This window comes from Ictalurus punctatus, chromosome 12 (genome assembly GCF_001660625.3).
Source record: "Ictalurus punctatus breed USDA103 chromosome 12, Coco_2.0, whole genome shotgun sequence".
Lineage (NCBI taxonomy): Eukaryota > Metazoa > Chordata > Actinopteri > Siluriformes > Ictaluridae > Ictalurus > Ictalurus punctatus.
Window position 1 is genome coordinate 16,835,326 of NC_030427.2, and position 25,504 is coordinate 16,860,829.

Consider the following 25,504-nt stretch of genomic DNA (forward strand, 5'->3'; position numbering starts at 1 on the left):
CGCACACCAATGACATTGGGAGCAACTTGGGGTTTAGTGTCTTGCCACATCCACCCTGATGCCTCCAACACTCTGCTGCCTTCAACACCCTGCTGCTGCCAACACACTGCTGCCTTTACACCCTGCTGTCTCAAACACCCTGGTGCCTTTAACACCTTGCTGCCTTAACACCCTGCTGCCTCAAAACACCTTGCTGCCTTTACACCCTGTTGTCTTTAACAACCTGCTGCCTCAAACACCTTGCTGCCTTTACACCCTGCTGCCTCAAACACCTTGCTGCCTTTAACAACCTGCTGCCTCAAACACCTTGCTGCCTTTACACCCTGTCTTTAACAACCTGCTGCCTCAAACACCTTGCTGCCTTTACACCCTGCTGCCTCACCTTGCTGCCTTTAACAACCTGCTGCCTCAAACACCTTGCTGCCTTTACACCCTGCTACCTCAAACACCTTGCTGCCTTATACCTTGCTGCCTCAAACAACTTGCTGCCATTACACCAAGCTGCCTCCAACACCCTGCTGCCTTTAACACCCTGCTGCCTCAAACACTTTGCTGCCTTTACACCCTGTTGTCTTTGACAACCTGCTGCCTTTACACCATGCTGCCTCAAACACTTTGCTGCCTTTACACCCTGATGCCTTTAAGACCCATCTTTGATGGTCTTGTGTGTGTGCGTGCGTGTGCGCGTGTGTGTTCAGATCTGTGAGGGTTAACCTCAACACCTTAAGGTCTTAATTGAGGTCACGCTCTTGTGCATGCTCTCTTTTGCCTAAAAGGTGAAGTGGGCGGAGCTGAATGAGGAAGGAGAGTGTGGTAACCGGATAACCGCAGAGCGCGCGTCTCATGTACTACGTCTCGTGCTGCAGAATGCACCTCAGCTGGCGCGGAATGGGTTTTTCAGATGAATTTTGAAACCGATAACGGCTCGTTGTTCTATTAACCTATTAATCATCATTTTATCGCGTGATTCTTGACCAGAAGTGAAAATTGAACGGAAGTGGCGCTGTTTATTTTGACAAAGTCGCGCCGCGGTTTGAGTTGTTTCAGAGAGAGGAGTTTTTTATTCGCGCAGTGGACTGTGTGTGTGTGGGAGAGAGTGAGTGTGTGTGTGTGTGAGAGAGAGAAATAGCACCCTGTCGGTTTTTAATTTTTATCTTTGATCCTCGGGACTTTACTGTGAGGCGCGCGCAGGTAAGCAGCAACTTCCTCCATCATAATAACGAATTCATTACAGCGCTTATAACGCCCTGTTTATAACCATGCATACTGCTTATAGACTGATTATTACATACTGTGTGTTTGCGTGCGTGCGTGTGTGAGCGTGAGAGAGAGAGTTTAGTATGTGTTTAAAAGAAGACAACACACTGAGGTGCACAGCTGCAGGTCATGTCTCACAAAAATATGATCATTTCTTGTTAATACGTAGAAACATGTTTGGGTGTGTACTGTGGTGTGTACTGTGGTGTGTTGTGTACTGTGCTGTATTGTACACTGTTTTGTGTACTGTACTGTATTGTGAACTGTGGTGTGTACTGTGCTGTGTTGTGTACTGTGTTGTGTACTTTGCTGTGTTGTGTACTGTGCTGTGTTGTGTACTGTGTTGTGTACTTTGCTGTGTTGTGTACTGTGCTGTGTTGTGTTGTGTACTGTGTTGTGTACTGTGTTGTGTACTTTGGTGTGTTGTGTACTGTGCTGTGTTGTGTTGTGTACTGTGTTGTGTACTGTGTTGTGTTGTGTACTGTGTTGTGTACTGTGTTGTGTACTGTGTTGTGTACTTTGGTGTGTTGTGTACTGTGCTGTGTTGTGTTGTGTACTGTGTTGTGTACTGTGTTGTGTTGTGTACTGTGTTGTGTACTGTGTTGTGTACTGCGCTGTGTTGTGTTGTGTACTGTGGTGTGTACTGTGTTGTGTCCTGTCTTGTGTACTATGTTGTGCACAGTGATGTGTACTGTGGTATGTACTGTGGTGTGTTGTGTACTGTGTTGTGTACTGTGGTATGTATGGTGTTGTGTAATGTGTTGTGTACTGTGTTGTGTGCTGTGTACTGTGGTGTGAACTGTGTTCTGTACTATGGTGTGTCCTGTGGTGTGTTGTGCACTGTGCTGTGTACTGTGGTGTGTTGTGTACTGTGTTATGCATGGTGTTGTGTACTGTGGTGTGGTGTGTACTGTAGTGTGTTGTGTACCGTGGTGTGTTGTGTACTGTGTTATGTATGGTGTTGTGTACCGTGGTGTGTTGTGTACTGTGTTATGTATGGTGTTGTGTACTGTGGTGTGTACTAGGGCTGCACAATTAAACGAATATCGATTGCGATATCGATATCGATACGATTTTGACTGCCCTCGATTAAACGAACACGATTGACTGCGATATTGACATTTAAAGTTCGTCCTCTGCTCATAGAAACTCCGCTGCAAATCAAATCAAGCGCTTCCTACACTTACAGCCAATCACCATAGAGCGGCCCAGGGATGACATCATTTTGTACGGCAAAAAAAACGGAAACGAGTTAGTATTTTAGAGCTTGCGGTTAAAGCTTCGCTTCGTGCACCAGCGCTTGTGTGAGGGGAAATCATGACACTAACAAGTTGCTAAATGGGACTACAGACATTGTCTTGACATTAAACAGCATCATGCCGAACAGGAAAAAACTTTGCAGATAAACTGGTTCAGGTATGCTGTGCACAATTCCAAAAAAAAAAACATGGATGAAGATTCATCCACAGAGTAAATCCGTATTATGGAAAATGTTTTAAATCAAGTTTGGAAAAGTTCTCAGAAGCTCGGTGACGTTGAAGTCGAGCGACCGTGGTGTAGTTCATTTATAGCGTACGGTTAGCTTTTTATCTCTAGAGATTGTATTTAGGTTTCAAATTTCATAAAAGTTGTTTATTTGTGAAAATTATCTTGATGGACAAAACATGTTAGTGTTGTAAACGTTTGTTGATCAGGGAGCTTTTTTTTGTGATAATCCAAAAGCTTATGGGAAAATCCTACTTGGTTTTTGTCGAGGGATGTGATGATAACTTCCGGGTTCCGGTACAAAATGGTACAAAAAACATCATCCCTGCACCTCTCTATTGGGTGATTTGGCTGCATCTCTCCTCCTGTAAACTGTGCTGTGCACTGTGGTGTATTGTGTATTGTGCTGTGTACTGTGGTGTGTACTATGGTGTGTATTGTACTGTGCTGTGCTGTGTATTGTGCTGTGCTGTGTGCAGTGTATTGTGGTGTTTTGTGTATTGTGGTATGTATTGTGTTTTGTATTGTGGTGTTTTGCATATTGTGGTGTGCTGTTGTGTATTGTCACACCATTATAGCTGATATCCTGACTCTGTGTGTGTGTGTGTGTGTGTGTGTGTGTGTGTGTGTGTTAATCGGTTTGTGACACACCACAATATTCAACAACACCCAGTATTGTTACAGTGTAGGTATGTAGTGAGATGAGAGCGAGAGAGAGAGAGAGAGATTGAGGAAGACAGTGAGACATAGACAGAATGAGGCAGAGAGACCGTGAGAAAGGAGGAGAGTGAGACAGACAGAGAGCGAGTGAGACAGGGAGTTAGACAGAGAGAGTGACAAAGAGAGTGTACGACATAAAGACTGAGACAGGTGAGGGCGTTTGTGTGTGTGTGTGTGTGCGTCTGTGTGTGTAATGTACTTTGGGGAAATTCCTCTGCATCATGACTAGTGTGTACAGGCCTACACACACACACACAAACACACATTCCTGTATGTCTTTTCACACACACTCACACACACATACACACACACACACACACACACACACACACGACATCTACATTTTCACACACTAAAATTGTGGGTTGTGTAGCATGGAGCTACCATGCAACCACATTTCACTAGCATAGCATGGCGTTAGCATTTACCATGGAACAGAGTCTGTTTATTAACAAAGCACGAGAAATTATTAGAAAAACATACATGAAGTAGTGCATTAACATCACTTCCTGTATAACAGACCATGGAATACCGGTTTAGCTGCTAATCCTGACTAGCGTGTGTGCTGTCACTCAGACGCCACGTCTCGTTTAAACACGCAAATGTGTTTCATTTGACGGCTCTATTGATTCAGCATAATCCTCATATTTGTCACTTCCTGTCTCACGTGTGTTTGTTTGTGTGTGTGCGTGTGTGTGTGTCGCTGTAGTGTTCATGACATAGCAGGAAAACATCAGAAGATGCGTCTCACCATTTCTTCTCAACCCGTTTTTCAGTGTTTACATTTCATGACAGGAAAAAACTAGCATCTATGACATTTTATATTAGGATTTGCATAAAACCTTAGCATGAAAATATCTTTTGCATAAACTAGCACGAAACTTTCAGAATTAGAATATAACACTGGATTTATTATTGTGGACCTTTGCTATTTGTATGAGATGTTAGATTAGAAATTAATGTGAACATTTCTTTGCACAACATTAGCATTAAACATGCCACATAAAACATTTGCACTGTTTGAGTTTAACACATTCCGTTATAAATTAGCATGCAGTTATTTTAGCATGCATTCTTTTGCTATGCTAAACCCAACATCATGATGATCTCAGATTAGAAATGCAGATTAGCTTCAGAGCGTGTTAATAGCAACACTGACTCGAATACAGGGCGTGGTCAACACCTGACTGATTCCAGCTGCACAGGTTTTAGCTAACTGTGTGTTATTAGCAATGACACACAAAATTATTTAAATTAATAATATGACTAAATGAGGAGATAAAACATCACTCCATCCTAAACACACACACACACAGACAGAGTAACTAGACTTTCTGTTTAACTGCTAATTAGTCTATTGTGATAATTAGTTGTTACTGACACTGTCTGTGTGTGTGTGTGTGTGTGTGTGTGTGTGTGTATGTGTGTGTTCAGTTCTCAGAACGGAAAGAATTCCAATGAAGTCACTTCTCTAGAACTGTAGTGTTTGTGTTTTGAATTTCCTTTGAGTGCAGACAAACAGACAGGTATGTTAGCTCGTTAACTGCACATCACCTGAGCAGGTCATGTCTGTGTGTGTGTGTATGTATGTGTGTATGTATGTGTGTATGTATGTATGTGTGTGCTTTTACACCGTATCTCTTTGACCATGTAATTCTTACACACACAGACTTGTCCAAACAGGTGTGTGTACTTGAATCTGCTCTCCTTCAGTCTGCTCACTGTCCCTCTTCACTACAGACAGACAGACAGACAGACACAGAGCGAGAGAAAGAGAGAGAGAGAGAGAGAGAGAGAGCGAGCAGTAAGCAGATGCAACTTCTAAATTAATCATACTGCAGTAGATTAGTTTACACACACACACAGATAGCGCCTCACACAGAAACTAACACACCTTACACATAGAAATGCTCCCTTCTCTGTCTGTCTGTCTGTCTGTTTCTCTCTGTCTCACTCTCTCTCTCACTTTCTTTGTCTAACTTTCTCACTCTCTCTGTCTCTGTCTCTCACTCTCTCTCCCTGTCTCTCTGTCTCTGTCTTACTCTATCTCACTCTCTGTCTCTCTCTCACCCTCTGTCTTTGTCACACTTTTTCTGTCTCTCACTCACTCTCTCTGTATGTCTTTCTCTCTCTCACTCTATCTGTCTCAGTCTCTCACTCTTTCTGTCTGTCTCTCACTCTCTATCTGTCTCACTCTTTCTGTCTGTCTTACTCTCTCTCACTTTGTCTCTGTCACACTCTTTCTGTTTCTCTCTCACTCTCTCGCTCACTCTCTCTGTCTTTCTCTCTCTCTCACTGATACACACACGTTGAACAGTAAAATGGGAGATAGTGATCCATTCTTCAGTCAGTACACATTCTAAACCGGAGGCTTTAGGATTATTGATGTTGTTAGCTACATTAGCCTTGTAGCTATGGTGCAGAGTTAAACGTGTCCTGGCGGATGGGCCGAATGTGTAGACATGTACAGGAGATAATTAGAACGCTGATTAATCATAGTAACCGGTCTGAACACGTACACACTGATCACTCCACACTCATCCTCATCTCAACTCTCCTCTCCTCTGTGTGTGTGTGTGTGTGTGTGTGTGTGTGCAGGTATGGAAATTTCTGGATCATCAGGAGGAACTTTCTCTCGCTAGTCAAATACTGTACACTACACACACTACATCACTGAGTGACCACTAGCAGCACAAGGCAGTGTGTCCACATAGTGATTATGTCGGAGGTTTATAAACAGATGGAATAAATGAAACACAAAAATAAAAACAAAGTCATACATAAAAAAAAGAAATTATACATACAGAATTGTAAGATTTTTAAAAAGATAATTTATTGATTTATTTTAGTTAGTTTTGACCCCTTCAGATTCGTCTGGATTATAAATGACATTTACACAGATTGTGCCAGTCAGTATTTTATTGCACACTATTCGGCTGTAAAAGTACATTTTCAAAGTCTAAAATCATTAGATGTCTGCAGATTTTAAAAAGAAAAAACGTTGTGCTTGGTACCTAGTACTTATTAGAAGCAGCTTTTGCTGCAGTTCCAGCTGTAAGTGTGCTGAAGCAGTGCCACAGATTCTCAATGCGATTCAGATTTGGACTTTGACTTGGTCATTGTAGAACATTCGCCGTTTTGTTTTTACACGCTCCTGTGTTACTTTGGCCTTGTATTTGGGATCATTGCCCTGCTGAAAGGTGGAGTTTCTCTCAGGCTTTCATTTTAGCAGTCTGAAGCAAGTTCCCTTGTAATATTCCACTGTATTTTGCTCAATCCATTCGCCCTTCAATTTTGACAAGAAGCCCAGATTCTAAGGATGAAAAGCAACCTCAGAACACGATGCTGCCACCACCATGTATCACTGTAGGGATGATGTTAATTGATATATGGCCTGCATTTGGTTTGCACCACACGTAGCACTTAGTTAGGTACATTTATATAGCGCTTTTCTAGGCACTCAAAGCACTTTACATAGTATGGGGGGTATACTATACTACGACAGCCACAGTGTGCCAGAACGCTATTAATGGAAAGGAGCCAATCCAGAAATAGGGATTATTAGGGGGCCATGATAGAGAAGTTTCATCCGAAAGACTGTGCTGCTTTTACAGTATAGTGTCCCCGTCACTATACTGGGGGCATTAGGCCCCACACAGACCACAGGGTGAGTGCCCCCTGCTGGCATAACTAATACCCCTTCCAGCAGCAAGCTTAGTTTTCCCCAGGAGGTCTCCCATCCAGGTAGTGGCCAGGCACAACCCTGCTTAGTGTCAGTGGGAAACCAGGTGAGAACTGCAGGGAGATATAGCTCACCTTGGGCTCATAACACCAAAAAACACATCTTCACTGGGTCTATCTCATGCTTTCATAGGGCTCTTTTTGAGTCTTTTTGAGCTGGTTTCTTTCCAGCCATGCCTCCCATACAGTCTTCAGTACCACCTTTACTCCACTCTCAGCCACTGTACTCTGTTACTCCTCCAGAGTGACTGTTGGCTTCACCGTGGCTTCCCTCACCATCTCTGTCTGGGTTTTGTGATGAGTTTTGCAGTAGTGCTGGTTTAGGTAGTGGTTGTAAAGGTAATGCTTGTATGGTGTGATGCAGCTTTCGACTTCCTCACCATTCATCCAACTGTTCAACCTCTTAGATATCATTTTATATCCTATTCCTAACTTATGCATTTTATGACATAAGCTTCCTTAGAATGCTCCTTGGTCTTCATTTTCACTCCTTTTTTTCCCCTTCAGACTGACCGTCTGTTCAGTGATGGTTTAAATGAGGTGGATTTTGTTCAGAAAATGAGAGCTGTTTTAATATTTCACAGGTGAAGGCCAGTTATAAGTCAATTATGTCTTCATTAAGACAGTATTTTTCATCTGGAGTCTCCAGACCCCGGGGAGTGAATACTTATGCAAGCAGCATTTTTCAGTTTTTGATTTTCTTTGGCATACTTGATGACTAATAATTCATTTTGACTTAAAGAACTGAAAGAGAACATGAGTCTGCAAAACAATACTGACAGGAATAATTTGTGCATTTATCATTTGTTATTATTTATTTATTCATTCTTCCACATTGTATTAACTATGTACAGAAACATAGTGACTTTCTAACTAACTAATTTAATTTAACTAAATAGCATAACGTCACATGAAACATTACAAAACGTTCTTCATGATTTTGCTTTTGTAATTTAAATCTATAACCGTCAGTTTTTCTTTTGTCACAAAATATAAGAACCAATCAGGTTGTAATATGCAAATACAGTCCATGCAACAGTGGTATACCAAGGGAAAGTGGGCGGTGCCGGTTTACATGGAAGTTTTTCTAATTTGCATATTCATAGCATATGTATGAACACCCTTGGTTATGATGCTTCTGTGTGTTTTCACCGTTTAATTATTGCTCTTTGTGAACCTTCCATGTGAACCTTCCATGTGAAGCTAATTAATATACAATATGGGAAAATTCCCTTTTTTCTTCAACAATTAATGGATAAATTCTTTGTTAAAGAAAAAGAGCTTCAGTGTAGATTACTGCAAATCTCAGGCACTTACTTTTGGAAAACATACAGTCCTAATTTAAAAAGAGTTAAAATAGATAGAGTTCAAAGTGTTTTATGAATAAAAATTCGATCTAAACAGTTACACTTCACCACCTGCAAACACACTTTATCATGATGTCATTCACGTTTGTGTTCTTACCATTCAAATGGCATGGCAATCGTCTTCCAAGTGCACCATGAGCTGATAGAGAGAGAGAGAGAGAGAGAGAGATATATGTAGAGACTGACAGCGAGAGAGAGAGAGAGAGATGCAGAGACTGACAGAGAGAGAGACAGAGAGAGAGAGAGATTTAGAGACTGACAGAGACAGAGAGAGAGAGACATTTACATTTACATGTATTCATTTAGCAGACGCTTTTATCCAAAGCGACTTACAAATGAGAAAATACAAGCAAAGCGATATATCAAGCAGAGAACAATACAAGTAGTGCTACCATACAAGATCCATTAATAGAGTTCAAGAAGAAGCAAAGTACGCAGAGTAGAGGTGTAAGTGCTATTATTTATTTATTTATGTATTTATTTATTTATATTTTTGTATGAGTTGGTTAGGTGTTCATGGAAGAGGTGGGTCTTTAGCTGTTTTTTGAAGATGGTGAGAGATTCTGCGGTCCGGATTGAGGTTGGAAGTTCATTCCACCACTGAGGGACAGTTAGTTTGAATGTTCTTGAAAGGGACCTTGAGCCACGCTGAGTAGGTACTACTAAGCGTCAGTCGCGACAGATTGTGTAAGGGAACGTAAACCTTCAGGAGAGAGTTGAGGTAGGAGGGTGCTGTTCCAGACAAGGTCTTGTAAGTGATCATCAAGGCCTTGAATTTGATGCGGGGGGCTACATGAAGCCAGTGGAGGGAGATGAAGAGGGGCGTGAAGATGAGGTGTGCTGCTGCATTCTGAATCATTTGAAGGGGTTTGATGGAGCTGGCCGAGAGGCCCGAGAGTAGTGAGTTGCAGTAGTCCAGTTTTGAGATAACAAGAGCCTGGACTAGTAGAGACAGAGAGAGAGACTAGTAGAGACAGAAAGAGAGAGAGATGCAGAGACTGACAGAGAGAGACGAGAGAGAGAGAGAGAGAGAGAGAGATTTAGAGACTGACAGAGAGAAAGAGAGAGACAGACAGAGAGAGAGAGAGATTTAGAGACTGACAGAGAGAAAGAGAGAGACAGACAGAGAGAGAGAGAGATTTAGAGACTGACAGAGAGAAAGAGAGACAGAGAGAGAGATAGATGCAGAGACTGACAGAGAGAGGAAGATGTTGTTTCACCTTTTCATATCACTCATCTGTTTATCCTTCTTTCCCGTGTCTGTTTTTCTTCAATTAGCATTCATTAGCATTAGCGTGTGGTGTTTTTACTGCATTTCCACATCACTGTGACATGAATACAGCTCACAGCAGAGTCACAAACACACGTTTACCTTCATGTTTCAATCATATGTGGATCAGTGTGCAGGAGTGGACACAATAAAATAAAAAATAAATCACAGAATAAAGTAAAAGCAGGAAATAAAAACTAAGACTTAAATAAAACATACTGTATATTTTATGTTTGTGATAGGTTAATTATTTATTCGTTTGTTTTAAGTCGTTTGTTTAAGTCATTCATTTATTATTTATATATGTATGTGGAATGTAAATATACTTACATTTATTCAGCTGTTCTTTTTATTTATTTATTTATTTATTATTTAAGTAATTCTTGGTGCTGTCCCGTTATCCACATGGCAGTCTTCACCTTCCTGAGGTCAGAGTTTATTAGCTAAATGTAGATAACTGGCTAACAGCTAATTTGAGGTATTAAACATAACTATCCGGCTAGCGACATAAACCTGCGGCTAGCTTGGATCAGGTGGGTTTATAAAGACGAAAAATTCAGTGCAGGTCAGAGTTCTCATCACACTGCAGCTCTTTATTTCCTTAGAAGGTTCCGGAACCTTCACATTGTTGTGTAACTTGTGTTAGCAGTGATGTTAAGTGTAGTAACAGTGTCATTTTAAACACATCTGAGGTAAATTATCAATGTTCCAGATGTTTCTGTGTGGTTTCCACTCTCACTGTGTGTCAGTGTGTGTACAAAACACAAAAACAGCTACGTGCTAGCTTGCTAAATCATTAAGCTCGTGAGCTTATTAGCTAGCTCACACGAAGTGCGTGCATTTCCCAGTTGCCTAGCACAGTGTTGTCTTAGCTCTGACCTCACGAACAGTGATGAACGTAAATTCCGGCGTTTTATTTGAACACTGTATGATTTTTTTTATTTTTGTTGCTGTTTTTACAGGTTGAGAATGGACGAGGTGGAGAAGTACCAGCAGAGACTGCAGGCGATAGCGGTGTGTACAGTAATCAGCCAATCACACGCTCGATCGTATGACATCACTACTAGCGAGCTAACTACTTGTTACCTACATAGCCTAGGTTTTAGTAAGCTAACTAACCTCACACACACACACACACACACACACACACATACACAGACACGCATGCAAAAAAACATGGCAGGATATTATAATTGTGTGTGTGTGTGTGTGCAGGAGAAGCGCCGATTGCAGGAGGAACAGGATAGAGCAAAACGCCAACTGGAAGATGAGAAAATCCGACTACAGCAACTGAAAGTGAGACACACACACACACTAACACACACACACTCTCGCGTTATGGGTGTGAGGTGTGATCAGACATGCCAGGTCATGCTGAAGGAAAAAGGCTGCAGTGACGAACCACACGCACACACATTTCTCTCCCGAGTCAAAGTCAAAAGGTTGCTTTCTTGGCATGACAAATATTAACATTTGCATTGCTAAAGCGTGGGTACAGACAAATGAGAAAATAACTACAGAAATAAATCAGTAAAAAAAATTGTAATAAAAGAGTAGAGAGAAAAATACCCATACATATGTGTATAAATATACATAAATAAAAACAAACACACATATATACACACCTACTTATACACATATATACATACACAAAAAAGAGAGGATTTATATATTATATATATATATATATATATATATATATATATATATATATATATATATATATATATATATATATATATATATATATATCTCCCTCTCTCTCGCGCACGCACACACACACACACACACACACACACACACACACACACACACACACACCCATCCTGTAACTAGTGCATATAAAACCAAGTCTAGGGAATAATATTTCTTTCCTGAAATGTGTAGTTGGGTGTGTGTGTGCGCACGTGTGTGTGTGCGTGTATGTGAGAGAGAAAAATGTGTGTGTGTGTGTACATTCCCATTGTTCCCACACCACAAAGGCGTTCCCTCTTCCTCTATAAACCCGACCTGCTTCAAGGCATAAGTGTTTGTGAAATGTGTGTAAGTGTGTATGAAGTGTGTGTGTGTGTGTGTGTGTGTGTGTGTGTGTGTGTGTGTGGCGTTTCTCTTTGTTAAATGTTGCTGGACAAGTTGTGTACACAGGCTACAAGGGAATACTTTTATGTGATCAAATAACACACATACATACACTTTCCTTTTCCTGTGTTACAGCTGTTTTATGTGTGTGTGTGTGTGTGTGTGTGTGTGTGTGTGTGTGTGTGTGTTACAGAGGTGCAAAACATAACACTGCATGCATTAAAGCAATCTGCACTAAACACAGGGCTCTGATTGATCGACAGCTAAAGGAGGATTCTGATTGGTCTATATATGAAGGAGGATTCCGACTGATCAAGAACTGAAACCGGGTTCTAATTGGTTGACGGAGGTTTACAGATGGGCGGATCATGAATCTGTTTTACAGTTAGAGCAGGGATGGGATCGGTCAACAGTTGCAACAGCGTTTTGATTGGTTTACACATTTCATGTTTTATTTGATAACATTGGGCTCTCTCTCTGTCTTTCTCTCTCTCTTCATCTCTGTCTCTCTCCATCTCTGCCTCTCTTCATCTGTCTCTCTCTCTCCATCTCGGTCTCTCTCTCCATCTGTCTCTTTCTGTTTCTCTCCATCTCTGTCTCTCTCCATCTGTCTCTCTCTCTCCATCTCGGGCTCTCTCTCCATCTGTCTCTTTCTGTTTCTCTCCATCTCTGTCTCTCTCCATCTCTGCCTCTCTTCATCTGTCTCTCTCTCTCCATCTCGGGCTCTCTCTCCATCTGTCTCTTTCTGTTTCTCTCCATCTCTGTCTCTCTCCATCTCTCTCTGTCTCTCCCCATCTCTGTCTCTCTTCATCTGTCTCTCTCTCTCCATCTCAGTCTCACTCTCTCCATCTGTCTCTCTCCGTCACTCTCCATCTCTGTCTCTCCCCGTCTCTCTGTAATGTTCAACCCTTAGAGCCCAGAGAGACTCTCGCAGATAGGCTGGATGTCATGGCAGGAAAAGTTATGTATAGATTGTTTGATAAAGTTTTAAACAAAGGTAAACTAAGTGGTAGAGCTGACACTCCTTGGAGAGTTGATGTAGGGCTTGACAGTGAGGTCAGACCAGCGTGGAGAGCGCTATACAAACCACCATTGACAAAAAGGGATGGAAATTTACAGTGGAGAATCTTACACGGTATTGTGGCTGTCAATGCTTTTATCTCTGTTATTAATCCCAAAGGAAGTGATCATTGTTTTCTTTTTGTTTACAGATGGAAACAGTTTATCACTGCTTTTTGGATTGTGACAGACTGTTCATTTTTTTCAGTTGTTACAGCGAATGATTATGATGTTTGGAGAAAGGTTTTCTATGCATTTGTTTATTCTTGGTTATAGATATAGTCAGAAATGGAGAGTGAAGTGTCAGTTATTTCATTTTGGATTAGGTCAGGCAAAAATGACCTCAGTAGAAGAAAGAAAATAGAAGAGTCCTTAGACTGTGATGTAAACACTGTTTTTGTCAGAATGATGAAAGCCAGATGGAAAATTGATTTTGACTTCTAGAACACTACAAATAATGTAGAGGAGTTTACAAGCATATGGTGTTTCCATAATGTTTTATGTTCTGTTGTGGAGAATGATTTTCGTTTTGGGACTGTGTTGAGTTAAATCATGTCTTTGCATTTACTTTATTTACTTCTGAGTTTTGGAAATACAGGGTTATTGGGTTGTAGATAACTCTGTTTTGATTAAATAAAGAGGTATTGAAATCTCAAATCTCTCTCTCGCGCTCTGTCTCGGTCTCTCTCTTCATCTTGCTGTCGCTCTCTCTCTCTCTCGCTCCATCTCTCTCTCTCTCGATCCATCTCTGTCTCTATCTCTCTCTCTCGCTCCATCTCTCTCTCTCTGTCTCTCTCGCTCCATCTCTGTCTCTCTCTTTCTCCCTCTCTCTCTCGCTCCATCTCTCTCTCTGTCTCTCTCGCTCCATCTCTCTCTCTGTCGCTCTCTCTCGCTCCATCTCTCTCTCTGTCTCTCTCGCTCCATCTCTGTCTCTATCTCTCTCTCTCGCTCCATCTCTCTCTCTGTCTCTCTCGCTCCATCTCTGTCTCTATCTCTCTCTCTCACTCCATCTCTCTCTCTCTGTCTCTCTCGCTCCATCTCTGTCTCTATCTCTCTCTCTCGCTCCATCTCTCTCTCTCTGTCTCTCTCGCTCCATCTCTGTCTCTATCTCTCTCTCTCGCTCCATCTCTCTCTCTCTGTCTCTCTCGCTCCATCTCTGTCTCTATCTCTCTCTCTCGCTCCATCTCTCTCTCTCTGTCTCTCTCGCTCCATCTCTGTCTCTCTCTTTCTCCCTCTCTCTCTCACTCCATCTCTCTCTCTGTCTCTCTCTCCATCTGTGTCTCTCTCTCTGTTTCAATCACTCCATCTGTGTCTCTCTCTGTCTATCTCTCGCTGTCTCTCTCTTCCCATCTCTGTCTCTGTATCTCTCTCTGTCTCTCTCGCTCCATCTCTGTCTCTCTCGCTCCATCTCTGTCTCTCTCTTTCTCCCTCTCTCTCTCACTCCATCTCTCTCTCTGTCTCTCTCTCCATCTGTGTCTCTCTCTCTGTTTCAATCACTCCATCTGTGTCTCTCTCTGTCTCTCTCTCGCTGTCTCTCTCTTCCCATCTCTGTCTCTGTATCTCTCTCTGTCTCTCTCGCTCCATCTGTGTGTGTCTCTCTCTCTCTCTCTCGTGCTCCATCTCTGTCTCTCTCTCCCCCTCCGTCTCTCTCTCTCTCTCACTCTGTCTCTCTCTCCCTGTCTCTCTCTCCCCATCTGTCTCTGTATCTCTCTCTGTCTCTCTCTCTGTCTGTCTCTCCATCTCTGTTTCTCTGTCTCTCTCTCTGTGTCTGTGTTTCTCTCTCTCCTGTCTCTCCATCTCTGTCTTCCTCTGTCTCTCCATCTCTGTCTTTCTCTCTTTCTCTGTCTCTCCATCTCTTCGTCTTTCTCTCTCTGTGTCTCTCTCTGTGCGCATGTGCGAGTGTTTCCTGAGTGAGTGAGTGGAGCGAGTGGTGAGTCTGAGTGCGATTTTTATTTCAATGATGAAATCCAGAAAAGTTATTTTGTTGAATGCCCCTCCTTTTGTTTCTGATGCATGTATTGCTAAAGTGTTGGTTACCTTTGGTAAGATAGTCTCTCCCATTAGGAAAATTGCTCTCGGCTGTAAATCACTCTTGCTGAAACATGTAGCATCTTTTCAGAGACAAGTCTATAAGATTTTGAAAAACAATGCTGATGAGCTTAACCTGTCCTTTAATGTTAAATTGAGGGATTTAACTACACATAGTATGCCCAATACTGATAAACAGGATAGCGAGGGTGCTGTTGAATTGGAGATGGAAACAGAGCCAATCTTCAAAGTCCCCACTAAAAGGAAAAAAAAAAAAATCTGTCCGAGCAAGATGATTACAAGGGGGGCTGAACTAATAGTTATTAAAAAAAAAATACAATTAGTGCTGTTATGAAAGACTTAACCTCAGAAGAACTATTGTTCCTAAGTGGAGATTTTAACTGTACAGAAACTGATCAATTAGATAGGAATCACTTAGAGCCACATATTGCCTCACAAAAAAGCTCACACAATTAATAAGAACATTTGATTTATGTGATGTTTGGAGGAATGTGCATCATAAGAACAGACAATATACTACGGCACATAGTAGAGATAATCTTATTTCTATGGCAAGACTTGATAGGTTTTATGTGTTTAATTTTCAAGCAAATCTTGCTAGAGACTGTAAATTAATTCCAGTCGATATTTCTCATCATTGTTCAGTTATTTGTAATATTTTTGTTAATTCTATGAAGTTAAAGAGTGCTTAATGGCATATTAATACGTCACTTTTAAATGATAAAAGGTTTGTTCTGGGACAATTTCAAAGAACAAAAACAGTTTTATACTTCCTTACAACAATGGGGGGATTGTGGCAAGGTCCATATTAAACAATTGTGTCAAGAGTACAATTGTGGCCAAGTCAATGAAGGAGTTAGAAAATGAAGTAGTAGAACTTTTGGGTACAACAGCTTCTACAGGTGATAGTGATTGTTTTGAATGCAGTAAATCCAAAAAAGAATTGCTTGCAGACTTATTAGGTGTGAAAGCACAAGGGGTGCTAATTCCTTCACGTTTTCATCACACAAATGGATGCACCATCTACATTTTTTTTCAATTTAGAAAATAAAAAAAATGTTCATAGTCACGTTATTCACTCATTACGCTCTGACACATGAAAACATCTTACTGAGCCTAGTGAAATATGCAAACATTCTGTTGATTACCATTCTGATTTATATAAACGTGAATTGTTTCAATGAGAAAATGAAGACTACTTTTTATGATCTTCCAAAGATTGATGAGGAGTCCAGTACTATGCTGGAACAGTCCCGTCACAAAATGAATTATACACACCTATGATGAGTGTGGAAAATGGGAAGACTCCTGGCATTGATGGGATTCCTGTTGATTTGTATAAAAATTTATGGCCAGTGATTGGTGAACAATCTTAATGATTGTTTAAACCAAGGATAGCTACCGCTAAGCTGTAGCAGAGCCTTCATCACTCTGTTACCTAAGAAGGGGGATCTCCAAAACATAAGTAACTGGAGACCAATATCTCTTTTGTGTGCAGATTGTAAAAATATTATCAAAGGCACTAGCTAGAAGGTTGAGCAAAGTTTAGAGTCAAATAATACATTGTGTTCAGAATTATTGTATACCCAATAGGTCAATCTTCAACAATGTATCATTGGCCAGAGATGTTCTAGAGGTTGCAAGGCTATCAGGTGTTAATTGTGGTCTGATTTTGCTAGACCAAGAAAAAGCCTTTGACCGTGTAGAACACGCATACTTGAGAAATGTTTTAGAAGCTCTTGGTTTTAGTCAGAGCTTTATAAGCATTACTGAGGCCATTTAACATTGAGAGTGTGCTCAAAGTCAATGGTGGTTTGAGTGCTCCTTTTGTACTAGTACAGAGGGGAGTTAGGCGGGGATGTGCTATGTTAGGAATTGTTATACTCCCTGGCCATTGATCCTCTACTTCATAAATTAAGAACTGAGTTAAGTGGGTTTACTATGCCACACTTATGATTCTTTGCACCTTTCTGCTTATGCTGATGATGTAATTGTTTTTATATCTTGTTCTGATGATGTTAAAAAATTGGAGATTATTGTCAACGGTTTAATAAAATATATTTTTTCCCGTAAAAGTCAACTGGGGAAAAAAGTGAGGCCCTTTTAATGGGTGATTGGAATAGAGGACCTCCAAACTTACCTGGAAGAAAGGTGAATTAAAATACCTTGGAATTTATTTTAAGTAATAATGATTATGTTCAAAAGTGTGGAGACTTTTTAAGCATCAGTGGACAGAGTTGGCTACATCTCTTTTTTTGGGTGCTTGAGGAACCTGTGTTTGTTGGAGGTCACTTTGATGTGTCAGGAGATGACATTCCAGGGCTAAAAGACTTGCTTCTGTCAAAGAAATTACTACAATTGAAAGATATTGTTGACAAAGCAGGACCTGGTCTGAAAAAAACATAGAAACTGGGGATAAGATCAGTGAGATTTCTTAGAAAATTTCTAGACAAACTGGATGGGGATTTTAAACCCCAAAGAAAAAGTTGTAGTCGGGAGATACAGTATGGGTGATATTTCCCCTGATGCTAATGACTTTTTCCCAGACATCAGAATTATACCTGATCTTGAAAAATCCACTTATATTAGTCCACTGTTGTGTTTGATTAAAAATGAAAATGTTGATTTTTGGACAGTTAAAGGAAAGGTGCTATACAGATGCATTGTGAAGATAATTAATAAACGTATGTTAAGAGAGCTGACACAGTGTGAAGGGACAAATTGGGAGTGGTAGAGGAAATTAAACCAGAGTGGAGAGTACTATACAAACCACCATTGTCTAAAAGGGCAGGTAATCTTCAGTGGAGAATTTTGCATGGTGCCATAGCTGTTAATGCTTTTCTGAAGAAAATGAATCCCACTACAAATGATAATTGTCCTTTCTGTTCAGAGAGAGACACAATATTACATTGTTTTATGAATGGTGACAGACTTTCTCCACTCTTTGATCTCTTAGACTTTTTATTTTCTTCATTAGGGATTTTTTTTTTTTTTTTTTACAAAGCATTGTTTTATACTGGGTTTTAAGTATAGTAAAATACAGAAATATAAGTGTCAATTAATTAACTTTATTGTTGGTCAAGACAAACTCTTTTTCCGTATTTACATTTCCAGAAGAAGTAAACTAGAACAGAGAAATGAACAGCACATGAATCCGTTTTTAAGAATATGTTCAAATCAAGAATTTTTGTTGGTGTCAATTATTACAAACTGATGAATGCAACCAATGTTTTTAAGATTAAATAGTGTGATCTCTGTATTTGTTCTGTACTTAATGATGAGGTTTTTTTGTATGTGAATTAAAGGTAGTTAAAATGATGTAGTGTGTTTTATTTTTTGTAATAGCTGTTTTTCATAAAGTGTTTGTAAACTAAAAAAAAATCTCCCTGTCTCTCTCTCTTTATGTTTTAGAGGAAGTCTCTGAGGGATCAGTGGTTGATGGAGGGACCTCCACTTTCTCCAGACAGTGCAGGACCTCGATCTCCCCTCTGGGGTCCACAAGCTCAGCGGATTGAAGCACACATCGACAAGTAAGTTCTATACCAGTCTCACTCTTACGTTCTGTCATCTAAACCGGTACTCTAAGTCCTAAAGCCAAACCATACACCCTAAACCTTTACTCCCATCCCTATGCTCAGAGCCTCAGAAGCTCTGCCCGCATGACCACAGTATTTTCTTTTGTACACTTGTTTGGTCACAACAACATGTTAAATGTTGTTTAAAACTTGTAGTGGCAAGTAAATAAGAAAACACTGCATGCATGTTGACTAGTTTTTCAAAAGGAGTCTGTGATTGTGTAATGCATAGCAGCAACAAACAAGGACAATCTATGATCAAGAGTCAAGGAACCTGCAAGCAAAGAATACCAGCAAACAAGAAAACAGTCCTATGCACTAAGCACAGTACAGGTGCACACAATAGGGCAACAACCAATGACGGGACAGGAGTGGAGACAAGACTAGAACAGATGCAAAAGAGAGGGATTTTGTGATAGATTGGTTGTTTGCAGTGTCAATCAACAGGCCTATTGCTGTTATAGAAAGCAGGTCTTAGCCACATTTAGTGATGAAACTCTCCCAAGTCTGTATCAGGAAGCTACAGGTCTGACTCTAAACACTGCACACTAAACTTTAGACTCTAGACTTAAACTCTAAACCCAAACCTCACACTTCTCTCTTTCTGAAGGGATTCTGTACATTTAAATGTGGGTTATGTGTGAAATTTGTGTCCGTGCATGTGTGTATGAGTGTGTAAGTAAGTGTGTGTGTGTGTGTGTGTGTGTGTGTGTGTGTGTGTGTGTGTGTGTGTGTGTGTGTGTCAGATTGCAGACCGAGATTGTAGAAAAAACACACAAGCATAAGGAAGATGGCTCAACTTCAGCCCAGTCACACACAGATCACCATGGCAATGGCGAGGTGAGAGCCAGTCACACACTCACACACACACTCACACACACACACACACACACACACACGCACCCTGTGCACTGGATCATGAAACACACACCTCTCTGCACACACACAATGTCACTGTATCTCCTCTGGCACTGAGCTCCCGGTGCAGTGCATTGTGGGTAATTCTGCTCCCCCTGCTGTCAGCACTGTGGAACTGTAACAGATAAGTAATAATAATAATAATAATAATAATAATAATAAGGAATGGCTAGTTTTCATTAATCACCAGTCTTCAAGTATTTAGATTAAAATCAGAAGCTTGAATTTCGCAGCACGTTACTAAAGAATGTTTAACATTTTTACGGAGCTCCATCACACCACTAATAACTGCTCTAAAATGCTGTAGTAGGACAATTATATTTATAAGCTAGTGTAAACACATGGTGTTGTGCTGTTACAGATAATCAGTGCAGAGGTGTGATGAAGTGGAGTTACTATATCACCCTGAAGCTGATTATTTTCATCACGTCTCCGAGTGTGGTATTCCTCTTACACCACGGCAATTTACAAACAATTCCAATTTATTTATTATTGAACAATACATCATACTTTTTATCTAATTATAGTTGTATTTAATATCAGTGAAACAAGTTAATTCCTATTGTCACCTATACAGTGCCCTCCACTAATACTGGTACCCTTGGTAAATATGAGCAAAGAAGGCTGTGAAAATTTCTCTTGTTTAACCTTTTGACCTTTTGTTTAAAATAAATAAATTAATAAATCACAAAAATACCCTGCTCTCATATATATCAAATAATTGCAAACAAAACACAGGTTTATCAAAAAAAAAATCTTTGTTAAATATAGATGTGCAACAATTATTGAGAATTATTATTATTATATTATTATATAATTGTTATAATTATTATTATATAATTATTCTCATTCATATGAGAAAAATATATTTGAAGTATATTCCCATTGATATTTATTTTTTTTTAATACACCTGGGTGCCAGGAACAGGAAATTGTTCAACCATGACTTGCTGTTTCACAGGGGCATAAATATGAGGTAACACATAGGCCAAATTCCCTTAGTCATTCATAACAATGGGTTACACCAAGGAGTTAAGCAGTGATATGCGGCAAAAGGTTGTTGAGCTTCACAAAAAGGGAAGTGGCTATAAGAAAATAGTACAAGAATTGAAAATGCCCATTTCCACCATCACGGCAATAATTAAGAAGTTCCAGTCAACAGGAAATGTTATGAATCAACCTGGAAGAGGACGTGTATCTATATTGTCTCGATGCACTGTGAAGAGGATGGTTTGAGTGTCGTTAAATTAGTGTCAGAAATTAGTTGCATCTTGGTGTCAAAAAAATCTCCAAAACTACATCACCACAAGTTTTTTGGAAGGGTTTCAAGAAAAAAGCCTCTACTTTCATCCCAAAACAAACTCAAGCATCTTCAGTTTGCCAGACACTACTGGAACTTCAAATGGGATCGGGTTCTATGGTCAGATGAAACTAAATAGAGCTTTTTGGCAGTAAACACCAGAGGTGGTTTTGGCACACACAGAGAGGTAGCCATATGGAAAAGTATCTTATGCCCATGGGTAAATATGGTGGTGGCTCTTTAATGTTTTGGAGCTGTTTTTCTGTCAGAAGACCTTTTGTTAGGATACATGGCATCATGGAGTCTATCAAATATCAACAGATATTAAATACAACTTGGCTGTCTCTTCCAGAAAGCTTAAAATGGGCCGTGGTTGGATCTTCCAGCAAGACAATGATCCAAAACATACATCAAAATCAACACAACAGTGGTTTACGGAGCACAAAATCAAGGTCCTGCCATGGCCATCCCAGTCCCCTGACTTGAAACCCATAGAAAAACTGTGGGGGTGAACTGAAGAGGAGAGTCCACCAGTGTGGACCTTGAAATTTGAAGGATCTGGAGAGATTCTGTATGGAGAAATAGTCTCAGATCCCTTGCCCTGTATTCTCCAACCTTATAAGACATTAAAGAAGAAGACTCAGAGCTGTTATCTTGGCAAAGGGATGTAGCACAAAGTATTGACTAAAAGGGTGCCAATAAGTATTGCACACATATTTAACAAAGATTTTTTTTGGATAAACCTGTGTTGTGTTTGCAATTGTTTGCTGTCCGTGAGAGCAGAGTATTTTTGGGATTTTTTTAAACAAAAGGTTAAAATAATAAAGACAATTTTTCACAGCCTTCTTTGCTCATATTTACCAAGGGTGCCAATATTAGTGAAGGGCACTGTACATATATATGTATATATGTATACATATACAACACTTGTTATAGCAGCTATAAACAGTCGTTCCCTCACCAGCCTCTCTTTATTCTCTGTCTTGACGTTAATAAGACAAAAAAAACACGCAGCTTGTCATGTTACCGAGAAACCACAAAGAAGCGTAACGTCCTCTATCCTGAAGATGTCGGAAAACTTAAAAGGTACAGCTTTATCTCTGATTGTTACAAAGAGCTGACACTGGAGACTCCTTCCATAAACATTACATAAACATCTCCTTATAGAAATCTTCACCAGATCAACGATTACACATGTTTTTAAATCTGTTTACGTGGCAAGTTGGCCGTACAAATCCCTAAGAAAACACTTTTATAACCTTCTTAAACATGTCCTCAGGTGTCTTTTGGGGAAAGGGTCGCCCCCTGCTGGCTGAGTGAGACAACTGCTACCAGCCTTGTTTAATTCACTAGTATGTTCTGCAGGCAAAAAAACACACACAACAATTCTCTGTTCTCACCGCTGAGGTTGTGTTACTTTTTAAGTGCAGACTTATGTGATGCAGGTGATAAGGAAAGTGAACAAGGGCATGTTGGGAATAATATTGGAACACAGGCAGATCGTATTGTTGTGTTCCCTATCAACAGGAAAGTGTATGAGTCGTTAGAACATATTCACACCAGAATCTGTTCCATGTTACACTTTCTCTTACAGTTTATCTCTCTCTTTCCCCCACAGAGAGCAAGTGCAGTGACTCCACCTCCATCAGGTGAAATTGAACTGTTTACCTGGACACTTACTCTCACTCTCTCTCTCTCTCTCTCGCTCTCTCTCTCTCTCTTTGTGTTTGTACACATGGGTCACAACTCATCACAATTCTCACACACTCTTACACAGATCCAAAATAAACAAAAGCTGGATTTCTAGGTTTATTTATTTATTTATTTAAACTATACATAGAACTTTTTCTCTTTTTCAAATATTACTTTATAACTGATGGTTCTTAGACTTAAGCAAGCATCCACCCTCAATGAAAAACAGATAAAATAATTCAAAACTCTGCTCTCTTTTCTCTCTTTTTTCTTGTTTATTCTCTCTATCCAGCTTCTCCTTTACCACTGCTTCATTTGGTAAGACTTGTTACTGGCTCGTTATCCAAACTCACTACATCTGCAGTACACTCACTTCTCAGCCCTGAACTCTTTCCTTCTGCACCTCCTTTAGTCCTGCTGCATGTCCTAAACCAAACCCTGCTCACTACATAGTGCAATAGTTTCTAAGTCATATTGTACAGAATATTATAGTGTACATATTTACTTTCATAAATTAATTTCCCTATATTTCCTGCATATGGAGCAGAGAGACGTTTAGGACAGGATGCTGATCTCGGTCTGATCTCTTTATCTCTACTATACAGGATGTTCAACGAACGGACAGGAGAAAAGCACGGACCCTTCGCCTGACACGTCTCTCACCAACGGCACTGTACAAGACAAGAAATCCCAAAATGCCCCTCTTCAACATGTTAATGACATCAGCAAGGGGGCAGAGACTCTTCTATTCCTGGGTTACACAGAGGCGGAGCCTGGGCAGGGTTTGTGTGATGATGATGATGATGATGATGTCAATACGGTCATTCGGGCAGAGAGAGTGGTCATCACGGAGGAGGGAGAGGACGTGACCGAAGAGTCCCAGGACACGCAAGCTGAGGAAGTGGAAGAACGAGAGGAAGCAAGAATAGAAGAAGAGGAAGAAAGAGGAAGGGGACGAGAGGAAAACGGAGAGGAGGAAGAACGAGAAGAAGAAAAAGTGGAACGTCAAGAGGAAGTACGAGAGGAAGAGGAAGAACAAGAGAAAGAACGAGAGGAAGAACAAGAGAAAGAACGAGAGGAAGAACGAGAGGAAGAACAAGAGAAAGAACGAGAGGAAGAACGAGAGGAAGAACGAGTGGATGAACGAGAGAAAGAACGAGAGGAAGAACGAGAGGAAGAACGAGTGGATGAACGAGAGAAAGAACGAGAGGAAGAACGAGAGGAAGAACGAGAGGAAGAACGAGTGGATGAACGAGAGAAAGAACGAGTGGGTAAACAAGAGGAAGAGAATGATGCAGATGTTGAGAATCATCAAGAAATGTCCACTGAGGCTGGTGAAGTTACAGAGCAAGAAGAAGGAAAATTAGACACAGATAACGATTCATCAGAGGAAGACACCAAAGTAAAAATAATCACACACGCTGATGAAACAAATACAGACACCGACACTGTTGCTGACACAAAACCAAGCAAAGACTCAGCCACGAAATCAGCATTAAACCAAGATTTAATACCAGATGCAGATCCAGCAGCTGTTATTGAACAGGAAAGTGCCGCAGTTGAAACACACCCACAGTCCCTCTCCGAAACACCAGGGGGCGCTGTACAAACACCATCAGTCTCCATCACAATGCCTACTTCAGCCATTAATCCTAACTGTGCTCAGAAATCCCCAGATCCCGCTTCATCCGCCACAAACGCTGCAGCACAGTTCCAGGAAATACCACTGGGCGGAGCCATGGTGGAGGAGGAGCCGCTATTGGCTGCAAAAGTGGAACCACTGACAGACACAGCGAATCCGAGCCAGGCCGAAGGGGCAAAGACGAAAACCTGCCAGTGTTGCGCAGTCATGTGATCGTCATCATGTGACTTCCACAGTCCTGCAGCCAGTTGCACCGGCTGAACATTTGATCGCTAAGATTTAAACGTCACACTGTCACACAGAGTGAGGCATTTCACCATCACCAGCCAATCAGCATCCAAGAATGAAACACATTTACTTCATTTACATCATGCGACGTCTGTCCTTCAATTTAATCATTTTAACAGACTCCAAATCGACGGTGCAGTACAATAAAGCAATCCATCTCTCGTACGCGTGTTTTATACGCTTGTTCTGTGTGGGACGAAGTTTTAAAGACAAACCATTTTAACGATAAAAGATAACGGAGCGGTTGCAAACTTAATCTGTATTTCAAATGACAATAAAGAATAACTTAATTTTTTTAAGTTTTAAGTATTTTATGATGTACATTGCAGTTTGAGCACGAGCTGAGGAGTCTGAAACATCTGATATAAAAATAGCTGATTTGTAGTCCGTCTTATGATCTGTTTTTATTTGCTGTTACAAAAAGTGTGTAGTCTGTAAACGTTTTTTTTACTCTTGTGAACTTTGAACAGAATTACAGAGTAGTTGTGTTTATGGCAGATGTTACACTGCTAGGTTGTAGGTCTAAGTTTCAAATTATAACTATAAATGCTATTGTTCCCTTTTACACTCAAACTAACCTACAATTGAACTTACCTTCTCCTGGTGCACCTGGCTGCAGTTCTGCAGCTTCAGTGCGCCACCTGCTGGCCATCTCAAGACTAAACCATTCATTTCAGACTGTAGCTGTGAGGAGCTCAGCGAAGGAAATCTGAAGCAGTTATGCTGTTATTAAGCCATATGTACTGTACGTGTGTGTATTTATAAATAATCCCACCCATTATAAATACTAGGATCTGTTTTCATTTACTCAAATATCAAACTTGACATTTCCCTCAACTGATCTTTATTATCCCGTGTACATTCTGTCATCTGTTATTACCACGCTGCTCTCAGCCAATCAGCGCACAGAGTATTCTACCGTTCTGAACAGTATCTCCTTCATGCCTGTGGTATATGTGCAGTGTTTGTAATGTTATACTTTATAATGTTACAGTGTCTTTAGTATTCGCTGATATTTTCTGACAGTTTAATAAATATACACATAATCCTTTCATTATTGTG

The 25,504-nt window shown here is 40.5% G+C and overlaps 1 protein-coding gene across 2 annotated transcripts; it reads left to right on the top strand.

Moving 5' to 3' along the window:
- Positions 1 to 807: 807 nt before the first annotated feature.
- On the top strand, positions 808 to 25,496 carry palm3 (paralemmin 3). Of its 2 annotated transcripts, none has more exons than XM_017480988.3 (7): positions 808 to 1,191; positions 10,803 to 10,854; positions 11,056 to 11,136; positions 18,439 to 18,557; positions 19,349 to 19,442; positions 22,439 to 22,469; positions 23,118 to 25,496. In XM_017480988.3, the coding sequence occupies exons 2-7, from the start codon at positions 10,810 to 10,812 to the stop codon at positions 24,365 to 24,367; spliced, it is 1,620 nt and encodes a 539-aa protein (XP_017336477.2). In that variant the 5' UTR covers positions 808 to 1,191; positions 10,803 to 10,809; the 3' UTR covers positions 24,368 to 25,496. The 2 variants fall into 2 exon arrangements, with proteins under 2 accessions (XP_017336477.2, XP_047015056.2); XM_047159100.2 differs by lacking the exon at positions 808 to 1,191 and adding an exon at positions 2,594 to 2,673.
- The last annotated feature ends 8 nt before the right edge of the window (positions 25,497 to 25,504 follow it).

What these genes read in the sequence shown, in the direction of transcription:
- palm3 (XM_017480988.3), top strand. Translation starts at nt 10,810, where the DNA reads ATGGACGAGGTGGAGAAGTACCAGCAGAGACTGCAGGCGATAGCG. An exon ending in TCCGACTACAGCAACTGAAA is followed by an intron (nt 11,137 to 18,438) that starts GTGAGACACACA and finishes TTTATGTTTTAG; the next exon opens with AGGAAGTCTCTGAGGGATCA. An exon ending in ATCACCATGGCAATGGCGAG is followed by an intron (nt 19,443 to 22,438) that starts GTGAGAGCCAGT and finishes TTTCCCCCACAG; the next exon opens with AGAGCAAGTGCAGTGACTCC.